The sequence below is a fragment of the Apostichopus japonicus genome, chromosome 12 (assembly GCF_037975245.1).
Source record: "Apostichopus japonicus isolate 1M-3 chromosome 12, ASM3797524v1, whole genome shotgun sequence".
NCBI lineage: Eukaryota > Metazoa > Echinodermata > Holothuroidea > Aspidochirotida > Stichopodidae > Apostichopus > Apostichopus japonicus.
Window position 1 is genome coordinate 19,010,442 of NC_092572.1, and position 19,016 is coordinate 19,029,457.

The window sequence follows — 19,016 nt, forward strand, 5'->3', positions numbered from 1 at the left end:
AATAACAAAAACAATCAAAGCAAATAACAAAGAAGTTTACAACCATAATAACATTCATGTTTTATTGAACTTTCCTTTGGTATACGAATGAGTATAAACCACGTTTAACATCTTAACTGTGAGTAAAGGCATCTATTCTGTGGCTACACATTCACGTAACGTAACATCTTGAGCTAATTAAGGGTAAAACGGACTTTCGTGAAATCAAATCGTAAAACATTAATAGTTAACAGTGTGATCCTTGCCGTCAGTGAATGTTGACCTCCCATCTGATGACGTCATCGGTTACGAGCCAATTTTCCACCGAATTTCAAACATTGATCCCAAAATTATTCAAAGCAATTCCGGGGAAAAAATGGTTTTTGCTTTCGTTTTTCTAGGTCAAAAACTCTTTTCCGGTTGGAAATGACTAAATAGTATGATTATTCTTTGCAAAATTTAATGTAAAATTTGTAACTATATATTCTAATAAAGTCTAGCCATCTCAGAACGTTCTATAGTTCTTTGAAACTCACATGGTTGATGTAAACTAGTTTTTAAATCAATCGCTATTCCATCATTTCTAAGTTAAAGATAAAAATAGTTTCCTAACTATGTTGAGCTTTCTCTCTCCACCTCTCTCTCCCCCTCCCCCCCCCCCCTCAACCTCTGGCTCGTTTTTTGTCCTTCTTTCTTGCCTTGTAGTTTAAATTGTTTCAGAAAAAAATCAACTTAGGAACTTAGGAAGCCGCCAATATGAAAACCAGTTATTTGAACCTTCCTCCATTCCGAAATAGGCCAGGTAAGAATTTCAAGATCCAGTTCTATGAGATTTATAACATCAATGGAGATATCCTGCTATACTCTTAATGCAGAGACAGACATTCCTAATAGTACACAGTGATACATAGTGGAAGAGAGCGAGAGAAAGTAACTATACGTAATGTATACAGTATATAATACTCGGGAGCTCGGTTGGATCCATTCAATGAAACGACTGGTTTATAGCCTATCATACTGAAACCTCCAAAAATATGAACGTATTTTTGTTCCCCTGCAGACTATATAGAAAAAAGATTGAACATAAAAATACATAACATCTGAAACGAAACTTGCATCCGATACACTATGGAAGTTTAAATTGGGTAAAGGGAAGGGGTGAGAGGGGAGGGGATGTTGAAGAGGAGGGGGGGGGGGTAGTGATCTTACTTGCTTGACGCCAACGATGTTGGTACATGTTATCAATGAGTATGTCAGAGCCCTAGTTGAAAACAGACTCGTTCGCAGGTTATGTACAAAGTTTGTTCACATGAAAATACATGCACGGTCAGAGCTAACTATTGGTACCTGCTATAGTTCTACGGTAAACAAAACAGAAAACTATTTAACATGTACACAGCAATTATAACAACAAGTAAGATAGAAAATTGACTTCTTTCTGATTCGTGTTTTCTCTCTCTCTATCTCTCATTTCTCCTCAACACGACCCGTCTATCAGTTATCTATTTGTGGATGCCCTAAGAATGGGTTAACCCTAATCTTCTGGCAGTTGATTGGAGTAACTGACTCGGTTGGTGTAAAGTCGTAATGTCCCTCGAACCCGTCATCGCCAGCGCGCATGCACGATACGTAGGGAGTGTCAGTACCATCGATACACCTGTTGAAGGAAATGGAATCGGATTAACTTTTGACCCTAAAACCGCAAGAACTAAATCTTTCTGTTTCTGTCACTGATCTGTACACTCTGTGTACAGATCAGTGGTTTCTGTAAACAAAATTCTAAGCATCCAAATGACTTTCAAACATCATCAGGCCACGTTGTTGACCTATCTTGTATTCACAGATACACCGTCATCAGGAAGGGAGAGGGGGAGGGGGGGATCCGGGATTTCATAAAGGAGAGGATGAGACCCCTCCTCCCTACTTCATCCCTCCCACAGAAAACATGATTTTTGCGTCAAATGGTACGTTGTGGCCATATTTAGGCTATAACTTAGGGTCTATAATTATGTTGAGCTAATAAATGTTTTTGATTTTGTGTGTGTGAGTTGAACAAAGCGATGGGCGTGGGGTTTGGGGGGGGGGGGTGTATACCGCCTGATTCAGTGCTTGTTATGACATATGGGGTACCCTAACTTGTTATCATATATACTGTAATACTAATTACAAACATGCGAGTATTGTGTACTTACATAAATATACGCATGTGAAGTTATCTTTTCATACTTGTAACGCATTAACTATACATAGTTTCCAACTGTATATATGTCGAACGTGGCGAACATAAATATCAGATATATCTTTCAGGGAGTAGGCTAAGGGCAGCTTTCTCACTTTAAAAAGTGAGAACATTTCAGTCCCCTCACATAATCAACAAATGGATTTAATCCACAACGTTATTGGATCATTCACCTGTATCCTTTGAAAATAGCTAACTTGAGATTGTCAAATTTTAGTTTCATATACGCCTGCACCATCACCATCACCACTACCACCACCACTACCACCACCACCACCACCACCACCACCACCACCACCACCACCACCACCACCACCACCACCATCACCATCACCATCACCATCACCATCATCATCATCAACATCAACATCATCGCTGAACTATCTCATTGGATGTTTGTAGAATGGAGACAGGTAAGAGAGAGGGGAGTAAGTTACCCTTAATTACTAAAGTCCCCACAAGACTACCTTAATTGGCCTGCTTAATTCGCCTGTTTGGCTACACCTAACAAACCAGAAACATATTCTGTAGATATACCACCAATCCCCCCGAAGGTCTTACCCCCCTCTCCTCTACCCTCCCCCACCCACTTAACGGGAAGCTTTCTACATCACTGATCATCAGTATCGGGTCAGATGAATGTAGTGCGTTTATTGAGGAGAAAAAGTTCGCACACCCACCTGCAGAAATCGTCTCGCCCGTCGCCATCTTCGTCTTTCATATACCAGGTATCTTTGAAACCTTCGTCGAAGTCACCTGAGCGTATGTCAGGTGATGTGTAGCTCAACTCATCGTCGGAACCTGCTAGAGCACAGGCAAGGTAGAACCTCTTCTTTCTAAATTTGAGAACTCTGAAGAGAAAATGATAAAGAAATTAGGAAATCAAAAGCTAAATTGTCCAATTTTGAAAGCATTATTTTAAGGTTTGAAAGATCACGTCAATATGTGAGAGAAAAAAATCGCTCTCATAATTATGATAGTTATAGGGATTTTGTGTGATTTTTTTTATATTGCTATTATCTTTACAAATAAATATCTATTGTTTATGAAATGAGTGGATCTCATAGTTGCGTAACAATTCTGAACTCACAGAGCTAAGCGATTTTGTTTTTCTATTACTAATAGAACAGTGTACAATGTTGGACTACTGTTAAATAATTGACTAAATCGTCTTTTTGATTCATAATGCCTGTTTAGGGGGAGGACTGGCGTATGAATTGCTACCGGTTCAAGGATGCAGCTGGCTGCAGCTGGGGCCTTGTAAAAAGGCTTGCCTCGGAAGGAACTCGTCCCATTTGCGGACTGGAGGACTGACATTAGGCTAATCAGTCTCGGTGGTTTGTTTGGGAAGTACCTGGTTATTGATTGACTCATATAGGATCACCGTACAGTGTTCGACATATGCAAATCGATTATTGTTTGATAAGTGAAATTTACACATCGGTTTAACAAATGGGATACAACGGTCTATTCTTTCAGTGTGTCATTTTATATGCTAATTTGTATAGATTTGTATAGATCATGTATTGAGTTGTCTGGCGTCTTTGAAATCATTGAAACTCATTTGACTTGTTCGTTCCTATATCAAGTACACGAGGGAGAAAAGAAAGGGGGTCTGGAGGTTGAGATGATCACGTGACCAGTGTGACGTCGCACATGTGAAACCTCACTACACTGGATTATGAGGTCAATCTTGGAAATTTCAAGAATTGAAAAAAAGAAAAGATGAAATAACCTGCAATAATCATTGGCAGCGCCTTGTCCCTGCACATCTGCCCATCCTTGGAACTTGCCAGATACACCTTGCTCTGAGATGTCATAACGACGTTTCTTGAGAACGACAGGAGGTTGAGCAGCATTAGATGAACCCGAATCTGAAAAAAAACGAAAGCAACGAAACTTTGAGAGGTTGAAAATTCTGGTGATTTGTCATTTGTTTATAAGCTCAAACTGAAAATCCCTCCATGCCATTTCAGATAACCTGGAGACCCCATAAGACAAGTTCCCCCCCCCCCCTCTGTGGGTGGGTACTGATGGTTTGACACACACACACTCACATACACGAGGCATCATGGCCGCAATGATTCCTTTGCAATCAGCGAGGAATAAAATAGAAAACAGATGAAAAATTTATTCTGTTGCACACTTTGGGATGAACTGTTACTGCCATGGAAATTAATTCACATTGGAAATACCTGTTGCATTGGGCATCGGTTCAGTTTCCGGTTCGGGGGTCATTTCTGGTTCCGGTTCGGGGTACACTTCCGGTTCTGGTTCAGGCTCAGCGCCTGGTTCAGGATTGCTCCCAGAATAGCAATTGCCATCTGCCATGGAAGGAAAGTTCTCACACGACGCTTGATCAGGCCATTGGAAATTGGTAGCTGTTATGACTTCTGAGCATTCTCTCATAGCAGATTCACACAATTCGCGGCATAGTACCGGCACTGGTGCATCACACATGGGGGTATATGTCGCACAGACAAAATTGAAGAGATTCTCAGAACACTGAGCTTGAATCAACGTTACAAATGCCATAGCATCGGAGATAGCTTCGGACTCAGACGTGTGGCCATAGAAGTTTGGTAGCTGAATAGACTCATAGCCACAAAATGGTTGAGTTATTCCTTCACATGGTACTGTAGGAAACAAAACAAAAAATAATGGCTTTCCTTTTAGTGAGGAATACCAACAATATTGGCCAATTGATGTTGTGTTTTTTGGTCTTTCAGTTCTAACAGTAATCACGCTGCTATTCAACCAATACACATGATATATAGCCGAGCGCATGAACATAGAGGTGAATGCCGAGCAGTCACCCTCGCGATGTAGGTACACAAACTCATACTTGCGCATATAGCTTGCTTCGGATTAAGTGAGGAAAATTTGGAAAGTTATCAATATAGGGTTATAATTGTCGAAGCTGTGAGGGAAACATTCAAAACGTGGGTAACGTCAATATGTAGATAAGTAGAGCAGCCAACCTTAGAGAGTTTTGTAAAAAAAAAATTCAAATAAATCGATCGTGTGTACATTCGTCATTTGTACATTGCATGCACCATTTGTCCAATCATATGTATAATTTTCCCAGTCTCTTTACCAATTGTAATTCTTCCTATAGGTTTTAGAGTAAATTTCCCGTAATGGTCATACCAGTTGCAAACAGTGAATACAGAAAATAAACATATTCACTGATTCCCATTGATTTAGGCGTGACATGCTGTTAACGACTAATACATTACCCGTGTGAAATCCTTAAGAAGAAGAAGAATCACAATGTAAGCTTCGGAATACTAGATTCGCGACGAAACGGGCAATAACTTAAATCAGGTGTCAATGGAGAGAGAACGGGAGGGGGGGGGGGGGCGTGAGGGGCCCAGTTCAAAAATGTTACCAATTGTTGCAAACTAGTTGTAAAACTTGTTGCAAAAAGGAGACTGGTAAAAGACAATGGGACGAAACATAAGATTTCAAACAAACTAATTTACGTTTTAACTGTAATCTTCTAACTTCGGATTCGCCTTCCAAACTGCATGTGTAAATCGCAGAGTCGACTTTGGTAACAATAAGCACAGTGGTACGTTCACCATATCTCACTACATGGTAGCTGGCAGCTAGAGAAGAAAACAACAGAAGGGAACACTGAAATAAACAATTGTGAATAGTTACATAATGGATATTTAGGTGACCACCCTCCCCAGAGGTTACCTGGCATACAAGAAATATGAATTAATTAATAAAGAAACTAATTTCTGAAAGTGGTCTTTTTGGGGGTTCTTTTTTGGTTTCTTTGGCTATTGTCTTGTCTGACAGTCACCATCTATCAATTAACATTAAATGTGTGTTCTAACACTCAGCGGTTCAGGGCTAATAAGTTGAAATGATAAATGGGTCGGTCCCACTTGCGTCAGCGTTTTATAAACTAGCATACCGTCATCTCTTGGGGGTCATGGAAAATCATGAAAGGGGCTTGACCGTATATACTGACAAAGAAAACTACTAGTCTAGGCAGTGTGAAAGAATCGCTCTCTAGAAGGGAACGGATTGCTCTCATTGGAAAATATGCAAGTCGTACCTGGATTAAAGTCTCAGGTTTTCATGAAATCAAATGTCAAGGTTTGAAAACTAACACAGTTTTCGAAGTTCAACATAGATAAGGATCAACTGCAAACGGCGGTAATTATACACTTGCTTGGATGTCTAGCTTCTTCATAAGAGGCCATTGAGGGTTACAATCATTTGATTACACCCCCATTTAGCAAAATAACATATTTAGCCCAGCTATGAGGTAATTTATTACTTATTGCTAATTTATTATTACTAATTTATTATTGTAGCCAACGTTTTAGACTACTTTATGCATTTCGTTGTTTGATCGCTCTGATTAAAATTTAATAATGAATAATTATAGATTTCTATCCCATTCAATTATGTGACTGGTTCTTCTTGGAGGGGGTGGGGGGTTAATTTGTTTGTTTCAAAAGAGAGTCTGAACACTTTTGTTTCGACAATTTATAGTTCATCACTTATGAAATATCACTTTTGAGAAGTTTGGCTGAAATTAAACATTCATTAATATAAATATCAAAACTCCAAGAAAGCATTGTCGAGAAAATATTGTCATCTTCATTTTGTTACCAATGACTTGTAATATTTCAGCTTTGCACAAGCATGTATTTATATGCATGGTATTTCAATATAAGTGTGTGACTTACATTCAACAGATTCAACTTCTACTTTAATGCCATTACGTGACCATTCAGGATATGCCATGACGTCATCGGCTGCGTTACTACAGGCAAATGTGTTCAGTGCTGTATTCGTCAGTTGGTAAGACCCGTCTTCGTCAGGTTGTGGTGAAACTTGAAGATTTCCAGCTGAAAATAATCAAAATTCAAATATTGAACAAAACCGAAACGTCTTGGAAAGTTCATAATATCGAATAGATCCAATATCTTGATAAATATCAGCATTAAGGTAAAGGCTACGGCTAACCATAAATAAAAAAGCTGAGGGGTATAGGCCAGGTGTATAAGAGGTATAGGCCAGGGGTATAAGGAGTATGAGTGGAATAAGGGGTATAAGAGGTATCAGGGGTATAAAGGGTATAGCCAGTCACTACACGAAGGAGGGTTTTACACAGTCCGTTCTGCGTCAAACTCACAGCCCTAGTTACTTAAGTGGTTCATGTTTGCACTACGCAGTTTCGCTGTAGGTCTATCTGAGTGCATTGTGAAGAGTGTTTTAACGTTTGGCCTGCCCCTATACAATTCTCTTTGTTCAAAATATGCAAATCCTTTACCAAGAGAAGATGACACGTGTCAGGCATATTTATTAAATTTATAAAGTCAGGAACGCTGACCAAACCATGCGTTTTGATTCACAAAACAAATTGAATAAATTAATCACCGAAAAGTAGATGGTGGAGTAAACATTTCGGTTAAACTGATAGTGGTAAAAATACACACTGTCACACCATCGATAAGGCTAAAATTGCTCCATGCAGACAAAACGATAAAGAATATAGACATATCCCAGAGTGAACTAGCCCGTCTAACACCCACTCCAGCCCCCCACCCCCCACATGACTGAGAAAATACATACGTCTTGGCATGGACATGTCGGACTTGGTTAAAATGTCCGTGGCACGGCCTTCTCCAAACCCGTTGAATGGAACGACTGTTACCACGATATGGTGCAGACTCTGTTCGGGTGTGAGGTCAAAGGTTATATCTGTTCGGCTTCCATCTGAGTCTTGACTCACCACTCCCATATCGTGGATGATATTGTAACCTGAGAAACCACGCCCAGGAATTCCATAAGTTCCTTCGGGCTGCTCTACGCTTATAGTTAACGACGTATCCGTACGCGTGTATTCTGCAATTATTGGTTCAAGTGGTGGCGCTATGTCTGTTTCAAATTAGACGAAAAAAGTACTCTTAGACGCACAGTAAGCTGGATTTTGTTTCAACTGTACGTAATAAAAACAATATAGAAATTATATTAATAATAGAGGAGACACATAAGAGAGTAGTGAAGTAAATTCAGATGGTTTAACGTAACAGAATGATGCAGTTAACCTTAAATGAATAGTCCAGGCCAATATTTCTTTTCGATATGTTTAAGGAGGTACATAAACTAAGCATTCTTGTGAAATTTGAATTCAATTCCTATGTACCGTTTTTGAGATATTGACAGTTGAAGTTGCCACCTTTCGTACCAAAAGTGAACTTGGAATAAACAGGAGAAACGTCATTGTTGTCAGTGTGCAACTATGACATCACACCTGTTTGCTTCCAAGCTGACTTTGGTAGAATATCAGATAATTTCAACTATCAATCAATACATAGGAATTTAATGCAAATTTCACCAGGATGCTTAGATTACGTGCCTCTTTAACATAAAAAACAACAATATTTGACCTGGACTATTCTTTTCAAAGAAGAATACATCGACTCACCCATTACGCAAGCGCTATCTTCATTCGACGGATAACGTTTACAAGAGAGGAACGATGGTGCCTCGATTCCTATGCCCTTCAAAACCTTCTTACAATCTTTCAGCACATCCCTGCAGATTTCACGACAAGGCATTTCTACCCCACCAGTGAGGGGGTCACATCTTGGCGTATATGCGCTACACGTCAGTGGAAGAAGCAATGGAGAGCACATTGATTGAACAAGCGGCATGATGTTTGACATTTCACCGTTCATTTCTGTCGCTGACGCCTCCTGCTGGGATGTAGTGAAATGGAAACCGAGTTCTGCGCACATGCTTACCGCTACGGGCTCGCAGAGAGACGGTGGTTGAGTTGCTATGTAGGTTACATTGGCGAATATAGGCTCTTTGAATGAATAAAAGAACGAGAAAACAGGAGTGATGAGAATGCTTAACAAAGTACAAATTTGCCTTTATCTGTCGTACAATATATATATATATATATATATATATAGCGTTTGATCTTAGCTTGTTGGTTGGTGGTATACACAAGCACATTATGTTCATTGTAAAACATCATTTAAAAGAAGTTTGACCAGCATGATGATCATTGAAGCATATACCAATGTCATGCTGATCACGATGCTCGTGTGGTGATGATTATGTGACGAGGTGATAGTGATCATGTGATGGTCTCAAGATGATGTGATGATGATCATGTGATTATGATCTTGTAATGATGAGATGATGTTAGGACAATGTGATGATGTCATCGTGTTCAGTAAATCCATCATTTTACGACCAACATTTGTGAAATTTGAAATTAAAATTCTACACAATACCTGACAATTCTGACCATACTGTGCAACTAAATTGTTAAGATAGTATCTGGATCCTCATGAAGATCAGGATACATACCATCGATATTTTCATCATCTTCACAATAAGATCCAAAGGCGTCGAGTGTTTCACAATCAATTATCGAACTCAAATCTTCTGAATCAAAGAGGCTTGCACAGGCAGTACGAGTTCTCTCACATAGTTGCCTACAAGGTGGTACCCTCCTCATGGGTTCCCCAACACACCTAGGCGCTAGAAGCTGACAAGCATACTCGAGAAAGACGTCCGCACATTCTCCGGTATTCTCAATCGAATCAAATATGTCCGCAAAAAATGCTGCCTCTGATTGAGATTGTTGAGCAAGGTAATTTGGAAATGCGGTATGCGTGTACCCAAACCCTTGGCACGTTGTCAGTTCTAAAGGTTCACACTCTGCGCCTGAGATGATAAGACACGGCGTAGTAATATCGTGCATCCAAAACAAAATATGTAACCCAAAAGTTACCTCAAATATTCCAAACTTAAAAACACCAACGACAACACTAACATGAAATGAGGCAGGTATGAATTAAAGACTGAAATAGATAAATGAACATATGAAGGAATGAAATTAATGGAAAGTGAGCGAAAGAGATGAAAAAAATTATGAACGATCGAACGAATGGAAGAACGAATGGATGAATGAATGTACGATATAATATGGCATGTAGCGTCAAATAATCGTGTAATAATTATGATTATGAAGATGATGATGATGATGATGATGATGATGATGATGATGATGATGATGATGATGATGATGATGATGATGATGATGATGATGATGATGATGATGATGATGATGATGATGATGATGATGATGATGATGATGATGATGATGATGGTGATCAACTTTCGTTGATCGATAACGTGGTCATAGCGAGAGTGAGAGGGAAGGGCGATGGCCCAAATACTTTTCATTGCATTTTGTCCTTGACACAAACATATACATATCGTCGGTCATACCTGATGGTTGGTCCATTTCGGTCTCCACGTAGACACACATACCAGACGATCTCGGCGGAAAGAGATTACAATCCACTGACTGGTCTGCAGGTGCTTGCTGCAGAATAGGACAGCCATCTATAGCGGCTTCACACATTTCTCGACAAGGGAAGCTGGGCATTCCATTGACACTACATGGGGGCGCATGTATACTACAGAAAAAGTTAGTCAATGCCGAAGAACAACCTAGCTGTATTAGAGGAAGGTAATTTTGCATCAGTGTTTCAATCTGCTCCTGTGTTGTGTTTTGCATCTCAGTATAGTTGTAAGGCATGTGAGAGCAAGATGGAACACGGAGTGGTTGACAAGTTTCGCTGGTTTGTGCCGAGTCTATGGAAAACAAGAAACACACTACAAATTCGTCGATAGCCACTATACGATGATTAGAAGGTAGTTAAAAGATACTAGAAGGAAATATATGGTTAGGTTATTTCATTCGAAAATGGTGAGAGGTACAAAAGAGGTACATTGATAAACAGTAACACCCATTAGTTCCTTCTCTGACGTCATTTGAGTATCCGTGGAAATTATCTAATAAAGTAATAACGTGGTCGTTTGATCATTACATGGGTTTGAGGGAATTTGGAGATATTTCCTGTTCTCTCTCTCGTAGCTATTTTCAAGCACCAAAACGCAAAAAAGGTTATAAATAAAAAATTTAAACTAACGTGATCATTTGGTCATTACAAGGATATTGGGTAATTTCGGCTATTTCGTTCTCCCTTATAGCTATTGTCAAGCACCAAAAACGCATACTCTTGTGTACTATGTAAAATGGAAGGTAGAGAGAGTGGTGGGGCGGGGCGGGGGATGGGAAGGAGGGAGGGCAATGCCCTCCCCCCCCCCCACGTACCAGCGCCACTGGAAAGTGCTGATTTGACATAAGTAATGTGACACAGGACCGTACAGGGCGAGCACCAAATCAAAATACTATCGGTATTCCGGTATAACCAGAGCATTTTACAAGGCATCTGCGTTGTCAAAAAGAAACTCTTACCATCTTGTAGGCTTCCTATGTAACAATCCATATCCTCCTGAGAGGAAGGAAAAGATTCACAGGCTAGCTTTCCAGGCCATTCAAATCCAAAATCGACCATGAGGTTTTCACATCCCGCTCGTGCACTTTGACACAGTTCTCTGCAAGGTGTGCGCATTGTGGGACTACACATAGGGACGTAGGCTGCGCAAAGAAACTCTTTCAAATGTGGTGAACATTGCACCTTAACGAGAGGAGTGTACATATGAACTTCAAGTGCGGCATGTTCCTGGCTTACTAGACCAAACATGTTTGGGAATGACGTCGAATAATATGGCATATCCTGACATAAGGGAACTGTGACTTCTTCACAAGAATCTGTCGATGAATGGAATTAAAATAAAAACAAGGAGAAGAGATATCGGCTCGCCAGAATTTTCTTAGAACTGATCATAATTACTTGCAATCAGTAACTATTTTAGCGACGGTTTATTTCAATGTCGTTATCCCCTTGCTACAGTAATTTTTGCAGTCGGAAATAATATAATTCTTCTTTCTTTTAGAAACCACGTAATAAATCATTGATATTTTTGGAAGAAAGAAGAAGACGAAGAAGAAGAAGAAGCGGGAAGGAGAATCACTGGGAGAGAATCAGCGAGATTCACAGGATGAGAGAGGTAGGAAGTTGTCACGAGCATGCTTGACGCAAGTCTAACGACTATCGTGCAGCTGTATAAATTTACTGATGAATATTCATTTGTTGTCTGTGTTGCTCACGTTCAGTTCAAATTAGTAACATACGACATTCTAGTATATGCTTTGTTTAATTCACTGATTGCTCGACGGGCATCAATGGAATTTGTGCAAGTCTTTGTTTAGATTAATTTGCATAAAATGCAGGTAAAGGGTTGGTATGAATAGGCCGGGTAAGCAGGTCAGGGCGTGGTATTCGTGTTTGGTATAGTATACTTGGTGCAAGGGTGCTGGGTGCACCACAGCAGTTACTTGTTGCAGTTGGACACGATGTCCGTTGGGCGACGTTAGCCCGCAGTACTTCACTATTCTAATATAGTATATGTAGGGGCAACTTCAGTTCCCCGCTGGTGACTTCGTGGCAATATATAGATATATCTTGTCATATATCGTAAAGGACGTACCGATACGTGTAAAAAGCCGGAAACTGACCGAATTCCGTAAGTGTCTCATTTTCTTATGTATACTAATTCAAACCTTACTTTGCAGTAGAGGGAACGCAACTAGTTAGTCGTATTCTTGTTTCTTATTTGAGTGTAGCGAGGCCGGAATATGTTAGAGATTGGAAAGCACATATAAAATATATTTATGAGAAGTTTGTTAGTATCGAATGTCTGTATAGGGAGGGCATATTGTAAATAGGTGATAAGCGTTAATAAGGTGTAAAATCATGGGATCATACAGCGAGATCAATGCATGTTTGATATGTTTCATATTGCCGATGTAACGTCTAATTTGTGTGAAATATTTGTTTATACAATGCGTACATTTTACGTTGTGTTTCAGGGTTTTTGCCCCTGGTTACGAGGACTAAATAAAACTCATAGAAAAGACACACGCCATCCGCCTCGAGTATTTACGTTGTCCAGCGAATACTTTTACCTTACCCGTGCTTGTCAAACCGACTCCGGGGGTGTAGCTCAAATGGTAGAGCGCTCGCTTGGCGTGCGAGAGGTACGGGGATCGTTGCCCTGCACTTCCACCACAAATGTCACGGGTAAGGTAAAACTCATAGAAAAGACACACGACATCCGCCTCGAGTATTTACGTTGTCCAGCGAATAGTTTTACCTTACCCGTGACATTTGGGGGCCAGTCCGGGAACTAATCGTCTGGTCGTTTATCGTCGGGCCACCAATAGCACTAAGCATCAGAAACTTCGCCTGACGTTTTGCGGGCCGCGAGCGCCCTCAACAGAGCCAAACGAGCCGTCCGACGTCTGTGTCATTCTCGTCATTCTCGTCAACAATAGAAAGCGACGAACGAACTGGGTGTGAGCAAGTTTTACTCTAATTGTTCTGGGAGCTCGTTCTGGGATGAAAGAGGTGATTATTATTGTTCGCATTTCATTGATCTTATGTGTTAATTTCGTGCCCCTCGTCACTACAGAATTGCCTAAAATGGCAGAGTTTCAAAATTATATCGAAAAGGGAGAAAGCCTTGACCTCAAAGGGCAGGCGCTAATTGATTTTGCAAAGAATCTGGATGCACAGACAAGGGACGAAAGACAGAGAGAGCGAGAACATCAAAAGGAGTTAAAAGAAATTGAACTAAGAATTGCAGAGGAAAACGTGAAGACGCGGTCCTCAGGAAAACCGGATGTAGGCTCGCCGCAAATGTCACCGTTCAAAAAGCCTGAGATACCATGTTTTAACGAAAAAACAGACGATATTGACTCATACCTAAAAAGGTTCGAGAGGTACTCAACCGCGGCAGGAAAAGTAAGATCAGTATGGGCCATATTGTTGAGTGCCCTGTTAACGGGCAAAGCCCTTAATGTTTATTCAAGATTGTCGGATGATGATTCTAAGAATTATGACATCCTTAAGAAAGCGTTACTTTGTATCTATGATATGAATGCCGATGGTTTTCGTAGAAAGTTTAGAGGTTCAAAGCTTGAAGGAGGGGAAAACTACATCCAATTAGTGGATAGACTCACAGGTTACTTGGAACGCTGGGTGGACCTTAGCAATACGACTAAGTCTTATAAAGGTATGCTAGACTTCATGGTTAAAGATCAATTTTATTGTATGTGTCCGAAGGATCTTCGTATATTTGTTAAAGAGGGACAACCTGTTAGTGTCAAAGACATGGCTTATAGGGCTGATCGTTATGTCGACGCCAGGGGTAAACAGTGGGACAAGAAGGGTTCTTCAAAACAAGAATCTAACCACAATTTACAGTTTGAACAGCAGGTAGATAAGGGCATGGAGTGGAATAAGAACAAGAAATGTTATAATTGTAGCGACGTGGGTCATGTTTCTCGCGATTGTAAGAAACATAGGGGTACATATGCCTCAAAAGGTCGTAGTTATGACAGGGGTGCAGGTTTGTCAGAGGGTAGTGACTCTAAGGCAGAGGTAAAAGAAAGGGCGGCCGCTTGTCAAACCGACTCCGAATTACTGGTAGGGGAGGACAATGTCAAACACGGTCTGCCTAAAGTAAGTGCTGTAGAAACCAATTATGGATGTATGCCTGTGAGGGAGGGTTACATTGGGTCGTCAAAGGTGTCGGTATTAAGGGACACATGTTGCACTACGGTTGTAGCACGGAGGAAATTCGTTGACCCTTCAAAGTTCACAGGTGCAAACAAACGTTGTGTTCTTCTTGATGGTACAGTACGTGACGTATCAGTTGCTGTTATTGCTGTTGATACGCCATTTTATCAGGGAGAAGTGGAGGCTCTAGTAATGGAAAGTCCGTTATATGATTTAATTCTGGGAAATATCAATGGTGTCAGAGAACCACAGGACCCAGACCCGAATTGGAATCTCCCTCAATTTGAAAGTAGTGGTAAGGATTCAGGTTCTGTAAGTGGTGCTGTCGAGACCCGAGCTCAAAAGCAAAAAAGGGAGAAACCTCTCAAGCCTTTGAGAACCGCAAAGTCGGAGGAGTTAGATATTAGTAGAGAAGAATTGATACAGGCTCAGAAAGACGAGCCTAGTTTTGCCAAATTGTATGACATAGCAAAGACTGGTAATGTCAAAATGACGAGAGGTGGAAATGAGGTTAGGTTTACGATAGTAAATAATGTATTGTTTCGTAAATTCAAGTCGGCGAAGTCAAGAGGTGAAAAAGAATTTCGTCAGGTAGTGATGCCTAAAAGGTTTCGAAACAAAGTGTTAAGTGTGGGCCACGAAGCGCCATTGTCTGGTCACCTAGGTGTCAAAAAAACATACGATAGGATCACGAGCAATTTCTATTGGCCTGGTATCCAAAACGATGTGAAAATGTTTTGTGTGTCTTGTGATATATGTCAGAGAACGGTTTCGAAGGGTAGAATCTCCAAAGTACCGTTAGGACGCATGCCACTTATAGACACTCCGTTTCATAGGGTAGCTATCGATTTAGTGGGTCCGTTAGCTCCAGTGTCAGATCGAGGGAATAGATATGTATTGACTTTAGTAGATTATGCTACGAGGTTCCCAGAGGCAGTTGCTCTGCCTAGTATTGAAACAGAGCGTGTAGCCGAAGCTCTACTCGAGATATTTACTAGGGTGGGGTTTCCCAAAGAAATTCTGACCGACATGGGAAGTCAGTTTACTTCCGATCTCATGAGGGAGATTAGTCGGGTATTGCAGATCAAACAACTAACCACTACACCTTACCATCCAATTTGCAACGGCTTGGTTGAGAAATTTAACGGTACGTTAAAAAAAATGTTAAGGCGTATGTCCGCTGAAAGACCACGTGATTGGGATCGATTTTTACCCGCCCTGCTGTTTGCTTATCGTGAGGTCCCCCAAGAATCACTAGAATTCTCCCCATTTGAATTGTTGTATGGGAGGACGGTCCGAGGGCCAATGGGTATCTTGAAAGATTTGTGGACGGGTGAAATAGAGGAGGAAGAAGTTAAAACTACCAATCAGTATGTGATCGATTCGAAAGAAAGACTTGAGGAAACATGTTATTTGGCTCAAAACGAGCTGGCCAAATCGTCTAGTAGATACAGGAAATATTATAACGCAAGGGCACGTGATCGAAAATTCAATGTCGATGACCAAGTTCTAATTTTGTTACCTACAGACAGTAACAAGCTAACTATGCAGTGGAAAGGGCCTTATCATATTGTAGGAAAGGTAGGCAAGTACGACTATAGAGTCAACAAAGAGGGAAGACTCAAAACATTTTACGCACACTTACTAAAGAAATATTTTGTTCGAACATCCGATCGAAATGTTGATATTGCTTCAGCTGGGAGTGTGTTAGAGGAGCAGAGTGGATCTTGCGCAATCATTGAGGAAAATAATTCTGAAACAGATAAGTTTATCATAGTACTACCTCCTTCTATATCAAAAGAATGTTTTAGAGATGTCAATGTGAATTCAGAGCTATGCGAAAACAAAGCAAAAGAGGTTTCGCTTGTATTGTCTGAATTCAGAGATGTGTTAACCGATACGCCTGGTCGTACGAATTTACTTGAGTATACGTTGCCATTGGTAACGGATGAAGTTGTAAGAAGTAGGCCGTATCCAATTCCATTGAGTACGCAAAAGGTTATAGAGGAAGAAATAGAGTACATGTTAGAAACTGATGTTATTGAAAGGTCTTATTCGCCGTACGCATCGCCAATAGTGTTGGTTCGCAAAAAAGACGGGTCAAACAGGTTTTGTGTTGACTTTAGAAAGCTTAACAAGGTTGCTTTATTTGACCCCGAACCTATTCCCAGTGTTGAGGACTTGATGGCAAAGGTATCTAAGGGGAAGTATTTTACAAAAATAGATCTATCAAAAGGTTATTGGCAGATACCGGTTGCCGTAGAAGAGAGAAAGAAACTAGCTTTTGTAACGCATCAAGGAATGTATCAATTCAGAGTCATGCCTTTTGGTGTTGTCAACGCTTCTGCCGTATTTACGCGTATGATGCGCAGGCTGCTTGATGGGTTGCAAAACACTGTTAACTACATCGACGATATATTAATGTTCTCCACAGATTGGGATAGTCATGTAGAACTGATGGCAACAGTGCTTAAGCGTCTTAGGAGCGCCGGGCTTACAGCGCGACCAACAAAGTGTTTTGTTGGTTATTCATCGTTAGAATTTTTAGGTTACGTGGTTGGGGAAGGGATCTTGAGCCCTCAGCCCGACAAGGTGCAGAAGGTTTTAAATGCGTCGATACCTACTACAAAAAAGGAAGTGAGATCATTTATGGGACTTGTTGGCTATTATAGTCGGTTTATACCAAACTTCGCGGCTATTTCAGCTCCCTTAACTGATCTCACGCGAGGTTCTAATCCAAACAGGGTTAAATGGGGTTCTTCTCAGGGTGCTGCATTTGACACGTTAAAATCAAGGCTAGCTTCCGCACCAATCTTGCACCTACCCGACATGTCGAAACCATTCATTCTTAGATGTGACGCTTCGGATGTAGGGGTTGGGTCAGTACTCATGCAGGAAGAGGATGGTGTAAAGTACCCAATATGTTTCGCCAGTAGAAAGTTGCTGCCTCGAGAAGTTAAATATGCTACCATCGAGAAAGAATGTCTAGCTGTTGTTTGGGCCATGGAAAAGTTTCAGATTTACTTGTACGGGGTTGAATTTTTGTTGGAAACGGGCCACCATCCGTTGGTGTACATAAATAAGGCCAAGATAAAGAACAGCAGAGTGCTTAGATGGGCCTTATGTATTCAGCCATTCAGATTTGTAATTAAGGCAATCAAAGGTTCAGAGAACTATGGAACGGACTTTTTAAGTCGTTGCCCAGCTTGAGAAGTATATGTTAAATGTTCTGTATGTAACTCGCTGGTTATAGAGTATTGAGCTCGTTTTGTATATAAGTTAATTCTGTGTAAAGAAAAGGAAGTTTTATACTCTGTATGTTCTCTCGTAAATTATCTTAAGAAGGGGGGTGTGCCACGAGCATGCTTGACGCAAGTCTACTGACTATCGTGCAGCTGTATAAATTTACTGATGAATATTCATTTGTTGTCTGTGTTGCTCACGAAGTTCAAATTAGTAACATACGACATTCTAGTATATGCTTTGTTTAATTCACTGATTGCTCGACGGGCATCAATGGAATTTGTGCAAGTCTTTGTTTAGATTAATTTGCATAAAATGCAGGTAAAGGGTTGGTATGAATAGGCCGGGTAAGCAGGTCAGGGCGTGGTATTCGTGTTTGGTATAGTATACTTGGTGCAAGGGTGCTGGGTGCACCACAGCAGTTACTTGTTGCAGTTGGACACGATGTCCGTTGGGCGACGTTAGCCCGCAGTACTTCACTATTCTAATATAGTATATGTAGGGGCAACTTCAGTTCCCCGCTGGTGACTTCGTGGCAATATATATATATATCTTGTCATATATCGTAAAGGACGTACCGATACGTGTAAAAAGCCGGAAACTGACCGAATTCCGTAAGTGTCTCATTTTCTTATGTATACTAATTCAAACCTTACTTTGCAGTAGTGGGAACGCAACTAGTTAGTCGTATTCTTGTTTCTTATTTGAGTGTAGCGAGGCCGGAATATGTTAGAGATTGGAAAGCACATATAAAATATATTTATGAGAAGTTTGTTAGTATCGAATGTCTGTATAGGGAGGGCATATTGTAAATAGGTGATAAGTGTTAATAAGGTGTAAAATCATGGGATCATACAGCGAGATCAATGCATGTTTGATATGTTTCATATTGCCGATGTAACGTCTTATTTGTGTGAAATATTTGTTTATACAATGCGTACATTTTACGTTGTGTTTCAGGGTTTTTGCCCCTGGTTACGAGGACTAAATAAAACTCATAGAAAAGACAC

The 19,016-nt window shown here is 40.5% G+C and overlaps 2 protein-coding genes across 13 annotated transcripts in view; one reads left to right on the forward strand and one right to left on the reverse strand.

Moving 5' to 3' along the window:
• Nucleotides 1–48: 48 nt before the first annotated feature.
• LOC139977246 (uncharacterized) overlaps nt 49–19,016 on the reverse strand; it is a 45,471-nt gene continuing 26,503 nt past the window's right edge. For 7 of the 11 annotated variants that reach the window (XM_071986507.1, XM_071986501.1, XM_071986503.1 and 4 more), the window contains 11 exons: nt 11,535–11,891; nt 10,499–10,867; nt 9,572–9,931; nt 8,676–9,059; nt 7,820–8,125; nt 6,931–7,092; nt 5,704–5,829; nt 4,414–4,854; nt 3,954–4,092; nt 2,899–3,069; nt 49–1,636 (listed from right to left, as the gene is read on the reverse strand). In XM_071986507.1, coding sequence (XP_071842608.1) covers nt 1,474–1,636; nt 2,899–3,069; nt 3,954–4,092; nt 4,414–4,854; nt 5,704–5,829; nt 6,931–7,092; nt 7,820–8,125; nt 8,676–9,059; nt 9,572–9,931; nt 10,499–10,867; nt 11,535–11,891 — 2,978 coding nt within the window. In that variant the 3' untranslated portion in view covers nt 49–1,473. The remainder of the gene's footprint in view (nt 1,637–2,898; nt 3,070–3,953; nt 4,093–4,413; nt 4,855–5,703; nt 5,830–6,930; nt 7,093–7,819; nt 8,126–8,675; nt 9,060–9,571; nt 9,932–10,498; nt 10,868–11,534; nt 11,892–19,016) is intronic. The other 4 variants (XM_071986502.1, XM_071986508.1, XM_071986512.1 and 1 more) reach the window with 2 other exon arrangements.
• Nucleotides 11,898–19,015, forward strand: LOC139977247 (uncharacterized). 2 transcript variants are annotated; one of them, XR_011796495.1, is made up of 2 exons: nt 11,898–18,620; nt 18,967–19,015. XR_011796495.1 is itself a non-coding variant. In XM_071986513.1 (2 exons), the coding sequence occupies exon 2, from the start codon at nt 13,582–13,584 to the stop codon at nt 17,971–17,973; it is 4,392 nt and encodes a 1,463-aa protein (XP_071842614.1). In that variant the 5' UTR covers nt 11,898–12,706; nt 13,053–13,581; the 3' UTR covers nt 17,974–19,015. The 2 variants fall into 2 exon arrangements, 1 of the variants encoding a protein (XP_071842614.1); XM_071986513.1 differs by having other exon boundaries at nt 11,898–12,706; nt 13,053–19,015.